We start from the raw sequence: 14948 nt of genomic DNA on the forward strand, positions 1-14948 counted from the left end.
CTTGTTGTCTGCCACCCACTGCCAATTGGTGTAGCTCACACCTGACTGACCTCCCTTCACCCCTCCATCCTCTTCCACCCTGGAACTCCAAAACAGCCTGTTAATCCTCCCCATGTACTCCAACCCCAGTGCAAAGAGACACCAGGTCTGGATCCTACCTAGGGCTGGGGCCACAGGTAGGCTGGGCCAGCTACCAATCTGCCCCGCTGTCTTCTCTTTTCAGAAAACTCAGATGGTCAGACAGAAACATGCACGACCTACAGCAAGGTGAGCACCTATCTTCCTACCTGGCACAGCCTGAGAATGAGGTGGACATGAGCCTGCAGGCAGTATGGGGCCGTGTCCTCTAGGCCAGCCATTGGTCACAGGTATGTTCATGTCCCTACTAACCCCTGCTCCCATCTATCCCTCTTGCAGTGGGACAACATCCAGGAGCTCCTGGGCCACCCTGTGGAGAAGCCTGTTGTCCTGCACAGGTGAGTGGGAGTTTGATGTCCCTGGCCACCCCACCTGACTCTTCAGAGCCCAGAAAGCCAAGGGAGGCCTGGCACAGTGGATGTTGCTTAAAAATTACAGAAGTTTCTGGTATTGCCACAAGCATACTTCCTGCCCCACTCTGCACATTAGGACTGAGTCAACTGTTCTGTGTGTTCACCTGTGATAGAGAGAATATCCCCAGGGGTAGCTCCCCACTCCCAACCCTACCTCCAGGTATGGGGGCCTTCTCACCCTTAGTTATTCAATAAGGGGCTTGGCTGGCTGGCCTAGGCTCTCTTTTTCCCATCAAAGCTGCTGCCTGCTGAAGTCCACAGTCCCATTCCTGGTTGCCATGCTGCCTGAGATTCTCTCACTTGAGAGGGCCCTCTTGACTCCTCACCACCCTAGTCCAGTACCACAGTAACTTTTTTGCCCTGTTGGGCTCTGTGTGTATAATTCTGAGTTGAGTGAGGCCATCCCTACCCCTAGGACCTTGCAGGCCTGTGTGGGAAACAGACATACACTCACAGCCATGAGAGACTACTGGCCAGTATCCCATACCCCAGAAAACACTGGATCCCTTGCTTCAAGGCCGTGGCCTCTGTCTGCCTCTCTAATTCTGAATTCTCTGGCCTCAGGTCTTCCTCCCCAAACAACACCAACCCATTTGGTTCCACATTCTGCTTTGGTCTTCAGCGAATGATCTTTGAGGTAAGCTGTGGAAGCCCTAGAAATAAACTGCCTGGGGGGTTGCTGGTCATGGTAGGGCCAGGTGAATGATGGAGGGAACTTGGGGAGGGCCTCACTGCCATAGTGGGCAGATTCATCCTTCTTCAGCAACCGTGTCTGCTGCATACCCGGCCTCCCCACACTTACCAGTGAAGGTTCAGAAATGATGTTGAGAAATCTGGGGTCACAGAGGCCGAAGCAGCGGTCTGTATCCAACAAGATGGTAGGTAACGGATTCCAAGTTTCTATCTGAAAACATGATTATAGCAGGGAAGGGAACCACAGGGCAAGTGGGGCCCAGCTGAGGGTGTTGGAGGCCCTCCAGTGGCATGTGAACGAATGCATTGTAGGGGAGTGAGTGGCTCTGGAGGCCCCACTGACTTGGGAGAACAGCGAGCTGCCCTTGTTTTCCCTGTGGATGCAGTATCTCCAGCAGACACTTAACAGTTCCAGAAGAACTAGACACATGGCCGTGGTAAAGGCTGTGTATAACCATTGAGAAACAGGCAGATCTCAGGCAGAGGGGGGCCCTTAGCATGAACCAGGGGAGGTTGAGGAGTCGGGAAACCCAGCCCTTAGGTGCAGGTATGTCACACAACCTCCAGCCTTCGTGCACAGGATCTGCCTACATCCCTCTACCCCTCCCCCCTTGACCCACTGTCCTCTTCTCACACCAGGTCATGCAGAACAACCACATTGCCTCGGTGACCCTGTATGGCCCCCCTAGGCCTGGTAGCCACCTGAGAACAGCAGAGCTCCCCTAGGGACATCACCACCCATGCCTCTCTGTCCCGTGGAACTGTGCATCACATCCTGCTCAGTGGGCCTCTGTACCACCCTGTGGGTTTTCTTGGACACCTGGCCAGTGTTGAAGGGCTGTTTCGATGTTCTGAGGTTGGGCTCAGGCTGGGTGCTCTGCCATGGGCTGAGAGGCCCAGATATTCCTCTGTCCATCCTTGGCCTGCTGGTGCCAGCAAGGGACACAGACTGCAAAGAGAAGCACAAAGTTTGAGCCTTGATTCCTGGACCCAGGAGCTCTCAACTAACAAGCAAGGAGGCAGGACACGTCAACCCTTGTCCCATGCACATTGGGAAGACTTGGGGCTCTTTCTGTGACTGAGGACACAGGCACCCAGGATAAGGACAAGGTCCTGCCTTTGGCCCCACATTGCCACATGACCCTTAAGGCAAGCAGGTAGCGTGTCCATAGTACTTGGTTGCGACATTTGCACTACATCCACTTTAGTTACTTGATGAGCTGGCTGTGCCCAGGGTGGCCCACCTGCCCTTCCCTGTTCCTTTCTTGCACGCGCTCCCTGCCTAGGCACACCAAACTGGTTGAAACACAGCTTTCTACCATCCAGGTACGTGCCCAGGCCTGGTTCTCACCCCTGTTGGAGTCAGCTTTCAAGATTGCCTGTGCCCCTGCTCTGCCCCAACCTAGCTGGCAGGGCTGCATGTTTCCATCCTGTTTGCCTCTTTTATTTAATGCCAAAGTTTTAGCCAAAGACATCTTCCTGCTTTTGTTCTGTTTCAGCATTCTGTTCTGCACTGTGGGCTGGCTCCCTGCCCCAACCCTGGGCACTGGCCCCTGGCTGGGCCATTTCATGGCTCAAAGCCTCTGGGGGCTCAAGGAAGCCTGGGCTGCTCAGTCCCTTCATGGGTCTTGCTAATGGAAAGTAGCATATATGTGCTTTAAAAATATTAATCCTTTTGAAAAGAATTGAGAAGAGAAATGTATAATTTTATCCCATTTTTAATATTTTGGTCTAGCAACTTGTGATACATAGATGACAATTTTGTGAGTTTTTCAAATGTGTGTACAGATTTTTGTAAATATGACTCTTTTGTAATTAACTCATGTACAGCCTCATCCTGTATAGTTTAATGATGAATGTGCAGGGGACCTGTCTCAGGCTCCTACATGGTTCCTGGGCCTTATAGCCAGGTTTGTGTGGCGCTCCCATGACTTTGTGACTGACTGGTGTCTTCCCATTTGGACTGTGGCCTGGCCAGAGCCCCTTGCATATCCCCACTGTCAGGGGCAGCCAGGACTGTTCCCATCCTCCTGGAATGGGGGAACCTTCCTTATCCCCTGCTCACATCCCCTCTCCAATAAAGCACCTGTGCCCTCAGCAATGGCCTGCCATGTGCTGTTGCTGGGATGTTTGTACTAAGATAAGTGTGGGTATTGGTTTTTTGAGCAAGGGGGTGGTTGAAGCATATGGGGAAATTAATAGTGGTGGCGTATCAGGGGAAGACATTCCTTGGCTTCTCTGAGGGGATACAGCCTCCAGTGGGAGACTGGCATTGTTGTGTGGGTTCAGGAGGTGGGGAAAGACTAGGTAGGACCGTGCACTCATTTGTCCCTTATGTGTTGCTCCATCCCTGGTGCTTGGCCACACCTGGGCCCAGGAGAGGTTGTGGAAGGCATAATGTCTGTTTTCAGATGAGCTGTGGCAGAGTGCCTGCTAGGTTCATGAAGGCTGTGGCGGCCGGAGCCCCTCCACCTCCCTGTGGGGCCTGGCCTTGAGAGCCTCTGCATGCGTCCGCGTCAGACTAGGGGTTCCAAATCCAGCAGTGTGGTAGGATTCCATGAGTCCCTGCCACCCCACCAGAACACACCTCTGTGCTACTAGGAGGACCAGACATGTCCACTGCTCTGGGACCTCTTGGACAAGAGATGGTCATCTACCACCCAGCCTTGGCTCGCTCAAAGGATCACCATTACACGAGTTTCAACTGGTTCCAGCAGGGCGGACCACCAGGAGCCAAGCTTAACCCCCATCCCCTGGGATCCTGTGGAGACAGGCACCTGGTGATCAGGGAAGAACCACATACACGGCAATAATTTGGGAAACCGGCTCCATCCTGCGTCTGAGTTAGGAGCTTGGGGCTGTAGTGGGGAGCTAGGAATCCCATTGGAAGGGGCCTGCTGCGACAGGCTGTGGATGCGCACAGGCTGGCCCATGCGGCCCGTGCAGCAGGCGCCACATAAGCCAGATGTCAGCGGCTGAGAGCCCGTGCACTACAACCAGCTCGCGGTAAAAGCAGGGGTCGAAGGTACTCAGATGCGGCGCGGCTGAAGGCTGGGGGATGCCAAAGGTGCGGAAAGCAGGGTGAGGCTCGGGCGTGAGCCGCAGGCGCTGCAGACACATGCCCAGAAAGACGTCGTCGATGGGGAAGAGCTCGACCTGCGCACAGGCGCCAGCCAGGCGGTGCAGCGTGGCCCCGGAAAGCACAAAGCCACCGCCGCCCGCGTAGGCCGGATACGCGGGCAGGCCGTACACGGCCTCGGGGATGTAGTACTTGCTAGCCCGCGTGCGGATGGGCCGCGCCTGCACAATTACGTCACCAGCAAGCAGGTCTTGCGCCGGATCCCGCGGTGCCAGGAACTCCAAGAGATTCCCCACGTTCACGAACACATCTGCGTCGCCCTTAAAAACGAAGCGCACGTCGGGGCAGAAAGCTGAGGCCCAGGCTAGAAAGTGGATCTCCTTGAGCGTTAGGTTAAAAAAGGTGTCGTCGAAGGCCCAGAGCAGGATGTCCGCATACGCAAGGCTCTCGGCCCGCAGCAGGGCGCGCCAGTGGGTTTGCGCGCCCTCCCCCACTTCGTCGGCCCCGCCCGAGCCTGCGCCCCTGGGCACGCCCAGCAAGAATACGCGGCGCACCAGCGCCCCCTGCATGCGACCCTCCGCGCCCCACGTCTGGCGCACGGCTTGGCGCCGCTCGAAGTCCTCTGCCACCGACTTGACAGCAATAAGCAGGTCCGGGCGGCCACCAGGTGCGCCGTCGCCGCGGCACTTGTGCGGCTGGTTAATGAGCAGTGGAAACCGCCGCTGGTCCTTGGCGCGCAAATAGCGGGCGAAGTCAAAGGGTCCCGTAGGCGTGGGCGGCGCCGGTGTGTCCCCTTCGTAGGCCAGCGGGGCTGCACCCGCGTCGGGTAACTGGAACGCGCGGGGCCTGGGGGTGGGCCTCGGTGCCGCCCTCCCTCGCGCTCGCGGCGCGCTCGTCGTCGGGGCCGCGCCGTCGCGCTGCGCATAGAATAGGAGACCCAGGGAGGCGCCGAGGAGCAGCGTGAGCGACGCGTCCCTGCGTAGGCGCAGCCTCCTCCTCATCTCCGCGCGGCCTGAGCCCTCCCTCCCCTGTAAGGGTCGCAGTCGGCGGCAGGGGGCAGCGAGCCCCGCCCTCCCCAGATGGGGGGCGGGAGGCCACCCCCGGGGGGCTCCAGCGACCGACGGTTGAGCCCCTTGCGTTGTTCTCCTCCCGGCCGTGTCGCACCGCCGGGACGGGCAGCCTGAAGGGACAAGAAATTCACCCATGTAGCCAACTCCCCCGCCGCCTCAGTTCCGGCCCAGGACTGCGACCCAGGGCCAGGCAGGGAGACAGGGAGCCTCGGCCCCTCCCGCGCCCGCCTCCCTCGCGCTGAGACCGAATCCCTTCCACCCCTGCCATCCCCTCAACGTCGGGCCCTGGAGTCCCGACACTCACGCTCGGCCCTCGGAAGTGGCGTAGCCCCGGACGCCCTGGCCTCCGGGGCTCAGCGCAGGGTCCCAGGGGCCGCCATGGACCGGGCCCGAGCCAAATGCAGCGTTGGCAGGAAGGGGGGGAACCGGTGCCGTGCCACGTGACCCTCCAGCTGTACGCGGCCGGACATCTGGAGCTCAGCTCCGCCCCGGCGCCAGGAGCACTCCGGCCTCCGAGTGGGGACTAATCCCTGAGAGGGAGCCTCCTCACGGTCAGTCCCTCTGGGAAGGGCTGGTCTGGGTGCTCACACCCCAAATACGCCTTTCTGGGGATTGGGAAGAAGTATCAATTCCTCTGGTTAGCTCCCCCAACTCTCCACTCCCCACTCCCGCGTCTCCGGAGTGGGGCGGAGCCTGGGCTGCTAGGAGCCCCTGAGCAGGCCGGTTCCAAATGCTCATGAAACTGGCCACCATCCCGGGCGGGCCTCTCCTCAGCAGCCCTGATTCCATCAGGCGGGGTGCATACGCTGCCCCTGAGACACATGGCTGTCTTCTTACTCCTGGTTCTGCCATGCTCCCCACCCCCAGTAAACACACGCACGGGACAAACAAGGCAGCCCACCCAATCCTCAGGGCAACCCTGCCAGCAGCTCTCATTCATGCCCAGATGGGGACACTGGGGGCTCCTCGGGGGGTTAAGTGATTTGCCCAGGATCCAAGGGCCAGAAAGCTCTGCCCCCAGGTCTTCTGAAATTCAGTCCAGGATTATTTTATCTGTCCTTGCCCCGCTCATCCATCCACTGGGATACAGAACAGCGGGCCAACCCAGTCTACTTTAATTTCACAGGCAAGCACTTCAGCCTGTCTCCCCGGGGGCTAATGGACCTGAGCCCAAGCCAGGTGCAGTTCTGAGTCCCCTGGTCCCCAGCATAGCCTACTGCAGGTAGAAATGATCAGGACTGTGCCGCTGCAGGTCAGACTGGGCTGGCAGGTCAGACTGGGCTGGCAGGGATGGGGACAGCTTGGGAAGACTCCTGGCAGAAGCCTTGGCTCAGGGATTGCTCTGGGATCCAGGTGGACAGAGGTGCTCTGCAATGGAGAGCTAAGTCCTTACCCAGCTCAGCTGCCAGCGCTCTCTTTCTTTGTCCCAGCCCATGTGGTGGAGCCTGGAATAGACAGCCTCCACCAGTCTGTAAGAACCCAGCCCCATCCTCTGTCCGAGGGCTATATCTGCTCCTGATGGCTTCTTCCCACCAACGTTCAATCTTAAAAAGCCAACTCTCTGGCTGGGTGCAGTGGCTTACTCCTGTAACCTCAACACTTTGGGAGGCTGAGGTGGATGGATCACTTGAGGTCAGGAAGTCGAGACCAGCCTGGCCAACGTGGTGAACACCCCATCTCTACTAAAAATACAAAAATTAGCCAGGCATGGTGGTGGGCGCCTGTAATCCCAGCTACTCAAAGGGCTGAGGCAGGAGAATTGCTTGAACCTGGAAGGTGGAGGTTGCAGTGAGCCAGGAACACACCACTGCACTCCATCCTGGGCAACAGAGTGAGACTGTCTCAAAAAAAAAAAAAAGGGCCAGTCGTGGTGGCTTACCCCTGTAATCCCAACACTTTGGGAGGCCAAGGCAGGTGGATCACTTGAGGCCAGGAGTTTGAGACCAACCTGGCCAACATGGCAAAACCCTGTCTCTACTAAAAATACAAAAATTAGCCAGGTGTGGTGGCATGTGCCTGTAATCCCAGGTACTTGGGAGGCTAAGGCAGGAAAATCACTTGAACCCGGGAGATGAAGGCTGCAATGAGCCGAGATCGTGCCATTGCACTTTAACCTGGCGACAGAGTGAGACTCTGTCCAAAAAAAAAAAAAAAAAAAAAAAAAAAGCCAACTCTCCACTCTGAGCCGCATTCTTTTTGGTCACAAAGTAATCAGGAGTCCTCTGCTCCAGCTTTCTCCGCAGCCTCACCTCCCATTCCTTCCTGTGATAAAGCTTCAGGCTGCCTCCACCATGACTCAGAAAGACCCCTGCCTGGTAAGCTCCTTTTAACAGAGTCCAACAGACGCTCCTCAGTCTTGACTACTCACTGCATTATAGCGGGTGGGTAATCCCCTGGTTTCCAAATCTCCTGGTTTTCCTCCTTCCTCTTTGGCTGTTCCCATTGTGGTTGGTGTCCTTCAGGACATCCCCTGGGGCCACCCCACCCACTCCCACCTGTCTATTCATCAATCTTTAGATTGAACCCTCATCCTGAACTCAGAACTACAGACCCAGCTGCCCTCATACTCTCTCCCCGGATGCCCTGCAGGAACATCATGCTCAACTTGTCCCAAACAGAGCAAGCACTTCATTTCCCCTGGGGCCCTATCCCAGCAGGCAGTCCCACCCACCATCCAGCTGGCAAAGGCAGAAACTTGGGGCCCTCTCTCAGCCATTCCTCACCCAGTGTCACCAGGCCTGTTACTCTTCCACCCACACAGCTCTTTGGTGGTCATCCCCTTCCCTCCATCTCTGCTGCTACTGCCCCAGCCTGGGGCCACCATTTCCCCCACCCCCATCCTCATCAACCTCCCAGTCTTGGCCAGGTGCAGTTGCACATGCCTGTAATCCCAGCACTTTGGGAGACCGAGGTGGGTGGATCACCTGAGGTCAGGAGTTTGAGACCAGCCTGACCAACATGGAGAAACCCTGTCTCTACTAAAAATACAAAATTAGCTGGGCATGGTGGTGGGCGCCTGTAATCCCAGCTACTTGGGAGGCTGAAGCAGGAGAATTGCTTGAACCCAGGAGGTGGAGATTGCAGTGAGCCAAGAACGTGCCATTACACTCCAGCCTGGGCAATAAGAGTGAAGCTCCATCTGAAAACAAAACAAAACAAAAAACAAAACAAAACACCTCCCAGTCTTAACTCCTGAAACCCTTCAAAGGCTTCCTACTGGCCTCATTGAAAAACCCACACCCTGTAAAATGGCTTATCAGATCCCACCACATGATCAGCCTCAGCTCCAGGTCTTAGCAAGTCCACCAAACCACAGATCCAGCCACTTTTAACTGTCCTTCTAACGTCCCTCTCTCTCACCTTCCTCAAGCCCTTGCCTGAGACTTTCGGTGCCCCGAACGCTGCTGCCCTTCTCTCGATAGCCCACCCCTATGCCTACTCACACTCATCTCCTCCAGGAAGCCTACCCCCTGTCCCCTGTCCAGGTTAGGCCCCTTCCTCCATCCTCCACAACTTCTCTTTTTTTTTTTTTTTTGAGACAGGGTCTCACTCTATCACCCAGGCTGGAGTGCAGTGGCTCAGTCACATCTCACTGCAGCCTCAACCTTCCATGCTCCAGGGATCCTCCTACCCTCAGCCTCGTAAGTGGCTGGGACTACCCAGGCTGGTCTCAAACTCCTGAGCTCAAGCAATCCTCCTATCTCTGTCTCTCAAATTGTTGGAATTACAGGTGTAAGCCACTACTACTTGTATTTCTCACATCAAAAACCGTGTTATACTTTATTATCATTGCTTAACATTTGAGGTCCCACGCTGAGTGTGAGCTGGGGGCAGGCAAGATTGATTCGTGTTTTACTTCACTGCAGTATCTGCAGCACCCAGGATGAAGTCCAGGATGCCAAAGGTTAAGGTGCTTCATCAGTGAAACTGTAAGGGCTGGCTGTGAGCCCCGCTTCTGGGGTGGGAGAAGGTGAGGCTGATCTCCAAAGCAGGTCCCTCCCCCCGCCCCACATTCTATCAAAGTACCTGAGGCAGAATCCCCAATGATGCACCCCCAGCGGGCTCGGTGGGTGCTGGTCTGGCTCCTGGGGAAGGCAATCAACTCTGCCCCAGCAGGTCCAGCAGATAGGCCAAGTGCGGTTTCAGGGTCCCGTGGATGGACAGGGGTTCAGCAATAGCAGCAGAAGGAACCCTAAGGCCATCCAGGTTCTCCAAAAGCTGGCTGCACCCCAGGTCTAGGCCAGGCCGCCATTGGGATCGGTCAGGCCCAGCAAGTCCTCTGCCAGGCTGGTGAGCTCGTTCTCCTCGAGTGCCTCCACCAGGCGCTGCAGCGTGGCGCGGCGGCCCTCGGCCTGCACGAAGCGCCGCAGCAGCTGGAAGGCCTGCTCGTACAGTCCCTCGCGCTCGTACTCGTAGGCCAGCGAGTCCAGCGCCGGGTCCCGCAGCGCCCGGCAGCCCCGCTGCAGTGAGCGCCCCACCTTGCGCCATTTGAGGCCCACGGAGCGCGCGAACGTCTGTTGGTCCTGCAGGCTCAGCGGCCGGTTCACTGCGGAGGGAGTGGGGAAGCGGGGTGAGGGCGGGGACCCCCAGCGCCGGTCCCACCCATCCCCACCTGGCAACGACCCCTGCCCCTCCCCAGACTCCAACCTGCTGGTGACCCTGCCTCTCCGCCTGCGCCTCACCTACAGGCTGACCCTGGAACAGAAAAGTCTGGGCAGGTGGCGGCGGCGGCGGCTTCGCTTCCGACAGAGAGGGCACTCGGGGCTGCAAGGGGGCCGAAGTGACCTCCCCGTCGCCACCCTGGGCCCCCGAGCCGCACTTCAGATTTCGCAGCGCATCCTCCAGCTCAGCCAGTTCTTCATCCCGGAGCCGGTCGGGCTAGGGGAATGGAACGTGCCGTCACGGGGGACTTAGCCACGGATCCCCGCCCTACCCCATCCTGACCCCAGCCCGGCCGCACCTGCTGGGCTAGGATGCAACTCAAACAGCGCTCCTCGTCCGCCAGCAAAGCGTCCAGCCGCTCGGCGCCGGCGCGCAGCTCCAGTTGCAGCGGCACAGAGCGCTGGGCGAGCGCGGCCGCCAGGCTCCTCTGCAGCGCGGCGCGCAGCGCCCCCTCGCGGTAGGCGCGGAGGAAGCGGCCACAGGGCTGCCGCCCGCAGAATCGCAGCTGCACGATCAGCTGCGGGTCGCTGCAGTGGATCTTCAGCATCTGCAGCACGTCCGGGCTCCCGCCGCTCTCTGCGGAGGCGGGCGGTCAGACGCCGGGCGGTCCCCAAGCTCGGCCGTTCTCCAAGCGGCCGGAGGAGGGGCGAAGCCCGTGGTGAAGCCCCGCGTCCCATCCCCTGACCTAGGGTGCAGTTACCCCAGAGTACCCAGCTGGGAAGCAAAATTGGGATACAAACAGCAACAACCCAGAAAGAAGACCAAGACCTGTCACAGGGAGCACCCCAAGACAGACTGGGTGCCACCTAGCCCCCGCTCTCACGCCCCAAATGAGGGCTGGCAAAAGAGAGGGACTTCCAAGCACAGAAAAGGGGGCGTGTGCCCTGGGCAAGCAAGCCGTCTGGGTAGGCGGCCAGCAGGGCAGAGGAGGGCGGGAGGTCTCAGGTCTTCGGCCTCCACCAAGCACGGCTCCCACTGCTCGGGAAGAAGAGGGGCTCTCGCTGCTCTGAGGCCACGAACAGATCACAGATCCCCCAACCCGCTTCAGCCTCCTGTAGCCTCTGCCCTGAGATGGGAAAGGGGGGCCTGGAAGAGTAGGTACTGGGGAGGGGTCTTGAGCAAGGAGTGCTGCAGTAAGAGAGGAAAAGAGGAGACAGACGTCCACAATTAGTAGAAAGGAGTGAGCCGGCTGGTGGAGGAGGGCGGGGATCGAGCAAGGGACGTTAGTGCACAAATTGGTAAATCATACACAGACTCGAGAACACACGCCTACCCTCAAGGTCATGCCACAAGCAGAGAAGAGAGTCTGCACAGCCAGGGGTCCTCCGTCTTGCTCCTCCCACCCCAAATCTTCTTCTTAAAGGTGGCTAAGCCCACGCCCACCCACAAAATGCTCCAGGCCACCCCTTCCTCTCCACATGCCCGCCCACCCACGCACCTGCCAAGGCAGCCTGCAGAGCCCTGTACACTGCCACCTTCTGCTGGGGGTGCGCGTAGGCATCCGACAGGACCACCTTGTCCAGCGAGGACTCCACAAACAGGTATGCGCTGCCCACCCACTCTTCGTGCCCATTTTGCCCAGCTGCCATCTCACCTCCTGGAGATGCAGACAGTCAGGTATCCAGTTCATCCCCCCTCCCTCCACCCTGGAGACAACTATCCAGCCCCACGTGGTTCAGCTGTCCCCACCACAGTAGCCTCAAGTCCCACATGGTTCAGTTGTCCCCACCACTGGTTGGTATACTTGGGACAGGAGTTCACCATCTCACAGGAAGCCCCTTGAGCTCTTGGCTCTCTACAGAGTCCCACCCACCCCAGGCTTACAGTGAGGACTGTCCCTCCACTGCCTTCTTGGAGAAAGAGCCTAGGGTCACAGTGGAGGGGGAGCAGAGGCAGATCCTGCAGTGGGGCTTCTCTGCTTCCTCCTCAGGCCTGTGTGTCTCTCTTACCAATGCAGACAAGAGACATCTTCATTCAGGATGGTGCCCATGCCCCAAAGCCAACCAGACCCATATCCTGGCCTTGCCTTCTGAGTAGACTTGAGCCCAGCATCTCTGGAGGACCTCAGCCTAAGACTAAACCTCCTGTCTTCACTTCGAAGGACACCTGTAGTTTGCATCTACCCAGATTCTCTCCCCAAGCCTGACTTACCTTTGGGGACTTCCCTCCTCCCTCTTCTCAATCCATGTGCCTGTGTCCCACTCCCTAGTTCCAGGTCGGGCTTGTGTACCAGACCTGACCAATCTGCATATTCCATTCACATTTCTGCAGTGATTAGTTCAGGGCGGGGTATAGGACTTAAGTTGGACCCATGAGAATCAACCCTGCAACTCTGGTTGAGCCAATAGGAAAGAGGCACTACTTTCCCTTCCCTTGGGGCTGAACTGGAAGGAAGAGGTAGCTCTCCTTTAGCACTGCTTGGGAAGAGCCTGGCTGGGAATGAAGCTGACACAGAAAGAAAGAGTCAAGAGATGGAGAAGTGCACTCCGAACCGTACTAGGCCCCTGGATCCAGCCGTCCCTGAAGCCATTGCACACTGGACTTTTCAGTTTTGTGAGCTAAATAATTCCTTTTTGTTATAAAGCCCTTGGAGTTCGGCTGCAGTCATTTCCAACACAAATTGTTCTATTCCTTCCCTGTCCAGAAAAAGCCAGGGCCCCTTGGTGCTAGTATAGTATCTCCTTCCCCCATCTTCTGACGAAAACCTAGCCCTGGACCAGCGGGGGCAAAATTCCCAGCCAAGGAATCACTGCACTGACCCACAGCTCAGTGGTCTCCCAGTTACTACCCCATGAGACAGCAAGTAGGAAACTGCCCTCCCTCTTTCTCCCCACTTCACCCTTTTCCTACCCACCCTTTTCCTAGAATCATGGGCTCAAGGCCCTACCTCCTGCCCCATCAATCACACTCCTGTACTCTCCAGTCATCAGAGTTTATATATGGTGGGCTAGGAGGAGTGTTGAGTGTTAGCTATGGGGCAGGACAGATGGGGTGGCCCAGCTGCTATCTGTTTACATGAGGAACAGGAAGCTATCCTCCTGCCCTGGCCTCCCAAAGTGCTGGGATTACAGAAATAAGGCACTATTCTCGACTTTTGTTTTTTAAATTATCTTGTTTTTGAGACAGGGTCTTGCTCTGTCACCCAGGCTGGAGTGCAGTGGCACTATCACAGCTCACTGCAGCCTTGACCTTCCCAGCTCAAGCAATCCTCTCACCTCAGCCTTTCAAGTAGCTGGGACTTTAGGCACACCCTGCCATGCCTGGCTAGTTTTTGTATTTTTAGTAGAGATGGAGTTTCACCATGTTGCCCAGGCTGGTCTCAAACTCCTGGGCTCAAGCAATCTGCCCACCTCAGCTTCCCAAAGTGCTGGGATTACAAGTGTGAGGCACCACACCCGGCCTCCTAATCTTTTCATAGAAAACATTTTAATACTTGTGTACTTACGCCAAACCACAGTCTGGATAGTAACAGGAAGTTTGCATTTTGTTTATCTCTGGGCAGGATGGAGGAAGGTAGGTGGGGGTGGGGAAGGATTGTGGGTGATTTTTATTTTCTTTGTATTTAGCAATATTTTCTGCTTTATGTGAAGTAGACACATTTTCTTTGTATTAAAGAGCAAAATAAATTTGTTTTCTTTAAAAGCAAACCAAGAAAAAAACAGGAAACTGCAGGTGACAAGTGGGTCCATGATAGGGAGCCAGCCACTGAGGTGAGATAAGGGGGGAGTCCTTCGAAAGTGGCCTGGGGAGTAGAAGAGAGTGGGAACTTCCCCTGGAAACGTTCCCTCTTTCATGTCTTCCTAGCCCCTTGACTTGGGAGTGCTTGACTTGGTTGTGGTCCCACCCCAAGGGGTGGAAGTGGGGACCCAACGGGACCAGTGTCTGCCCATCAGGTCCGTGGGGGTCGGCGGGGGGGAGGTGGGGAGTACAGGGAACCTGGAGACTGGGGATGCTTTCTCACCCTCACTAGTACCAGACAGATGGGGAAGGTGAGCCAGGCTGGAGGTCGAGTTAACAGGGTAAAGAGGCCAGGGCCCTAGTTTCGCATCCGCCGATTGTCAGCTATTCTTACGTGTTCTTTCACAGAAGCCCCTCCTTGGGAAGCCCCGCGCCCCACCCACCCGGAGTCGTCCCTTTTTGGGCGGGGCTGAGGCTTCCAGGCTGGGTCCTGAGAAAGTTTGGTGGCCGGAGACTGTGGGGCGCTTGGGTACCGACCTAACAACGTCTGCGCCTGTTTCCAGGAACGAGCCACGCACGGTGCCCCCTGAACACCTAACAGTCCCGGGGGCAGCCCCACCTCTGGCTGGGTGGACAGAGACAGTCTGTGGGCGTGGCCCAGAACTGAAAGCCTGTGACTCCTTGCGACCCGCCGGGCACACCCCCTACTCAGCTACGCAGCTCCCGAGCGCTTGAGGGGAGCTTCCCAGGCTCCCACTAGCCCACCCTCAAGCTGGAGTTTCGCACGTGCGATCGGTTGGGGTGGGCAGAGGGGTCTCCGCTCAAGGAAGTATTCAGAACCAGCCCCTCCTCCCCCGCCCTCTCTCCTGCAGGGCCCTACTGCCCCTCGAAAGTGCTGGCAGGGACGAGGAGCCTGTGGGGGGCCAAATTCCGTACCGCCCCCCGCCTCCCACGGGAACAGCTCAATAGGCCGCCGCCACCAGCTGGCTGAAAGCAGCCGCCGGTGACATCTGCGCCGCGCCCACGTTTCGGAGCCAAGATCCACCTCCTCTCCCGCCCGCACCGGGGAGCCCACCCACCCACCTGCTGCACTAACCTGGCCGCCTCGGCGGGGCCTGGGTTCCCACGCCCTCCAGGCTCCGCTCTACTCGCGCCGCTTCCGGGTGTGCGCGGAGGCGCTGGGGCGGTGCCCTAGCCTGAGCCGCCCCGTCCGCC

The 14948-nt window shown here is 57.7% G+C and overlaps 3 protein-coding genes across 9 annotated transcripts in view; 1 reads left to right on the forward strand and 2 right to left on the reverse strand.

The window, feature by feature from the left end:
* PHAF1 (phagosome assembly factor 1) overlaps positions 1 to 2070 on the forward strand; it is a 35056-nt gene extending 32986 nt beyond the window's left edge. For all 5 annotated transcript variants that reach the window (XM_032157596.2, XM_032157598.2, XM_032157597.2 and 2 more), the window contains 4 exons: positions 224 to 267; positions 418 to 476; positions 1116 to 1188; positions 1884 to 2070. In XM_032157596.2, the coding sequence (XP_032013487.1) occupies positions 224 to 267; positions 418 to 476; positions 1116 to 1188; positions 1884 to 1970 (263 nt within the window). In that variant the 3' untranslated portion in view covers positions 1971 to 2070. The remainder of the gene's footprint in view (positions 1 to 223; positions 268 to 417; positions 477 to 1115; positions 1189 to 1883) is intronic.
* Positions 2071 to 2944: 874 nt separating this feature from the next.
* B3GNT9 (UDP-GlcNAc:betaGal beta-1,3-N-acetylglucosaminyltransferase 9) lies at positions 2945 to 5834 on the reverse strand. The gene is made up of 2 exons (XM_032157595.2): positions 5698 to 5834; positions 2945 to 5503 (listed from the first exon to the last, which is right to left on the reverse strand). Exon 2 carries the CDS (start codon positions 5322 to 5324, stop codon positions 4116 to 4118), a length of 1209 nt encoding a protein of 402 aa, XP_032013486.1. The 5' UTR covers positions 5325 to 5503; positions 5698 to 5834; the 3' UTR covers positions 2945 to 4115.
* Positions 5835 to 9129: 3295 nt separating this feature from the next.
* TRADD (TNFRSF1A associated via death domain) lies at positions 9130 to 14902 on the reverse strand. Of its 3 annotated transcripts, none has more exons than XM_032157614.2 (5): positions 14830 to 14902; positions 11494 to 11652; positions 10354 to 10631; positions 10076 to 10271; positions 9130 to 9939 (listed from the first exon to the last, which is right to left on the reverse strand). In XM_032157614.2, the coding sequence occupies exons 2-5, from the start codon at positions 11642 to 11644 to the stop codon at positions 9629 to 9631; spliced, it is 936 nt and encodes a 311-aa protein (XP_032013505.1). In that variant the 5' UTR covers positions 11645 to 11652; positions 14830 to 14902; the 3' UTR covers positions 9130 to 9628. The 3 variants fall into 3 exon arrangements, with proteins under 3 accessions (XP_032013505.1, XP_058297079.1, XP_032013511.1); XM_058441096.1 differs by having other exon boundaries at positions 14817 to 14853; XM_032157620.2 differs by lacking the exon at positions 11494 to 11652 and having other exon boundaries at positions 14830 to 14878.
* Positions 14903 to 14948: the final 46 nt, after the last annotated feature.

This window comes from Hylobates moloch, unplaced genomic scaffold, assembly GCF_009828535.3.
Source record: "Hylobates moloch isolate HMO894 unplaced genomic scaffold, HMol_V3 SCAFFOLD_6, whole genome shotgun sequence".
In the NCBI taxonomy this organism is placed as follows: Eukaryota; Metazoa; Chordata; class Mammalia; order Primates; family Hylobatidae; genus Hylobates; species Hylobates moloch.

Coding starts and splice junctions, on each gene's coding strand:
- B3GNT9 (XM_032157595.2), bottom strand. CDS start 5,324: ATGAGGAGGAGGCTGCGCCTACGCAGGGACGCGTCGCTCACGCTGCTC.
- TRADD (XM_032157614.2), bottom strand. CDS start 11,644: ATGGCAGCTGGGCAAAATGGGCACGAAGAGTGGGTGGGCAGCGCATAC. Junction 10,632..11,493: donor TCTGCAGGCTGCCTTGGCAG/GTGCGTGGGTGG, acceptor CCGCCTCCGCAG/AGAGCGGCGGGAGCCCGGAC. Junction 10,272..10,353: donor GTTGCATCCTAGCCCAGCAG/GTGCGGCCGGGC, acceptor CCATTCCCCTAG/CCCGACCGGCTCCGGGATGA.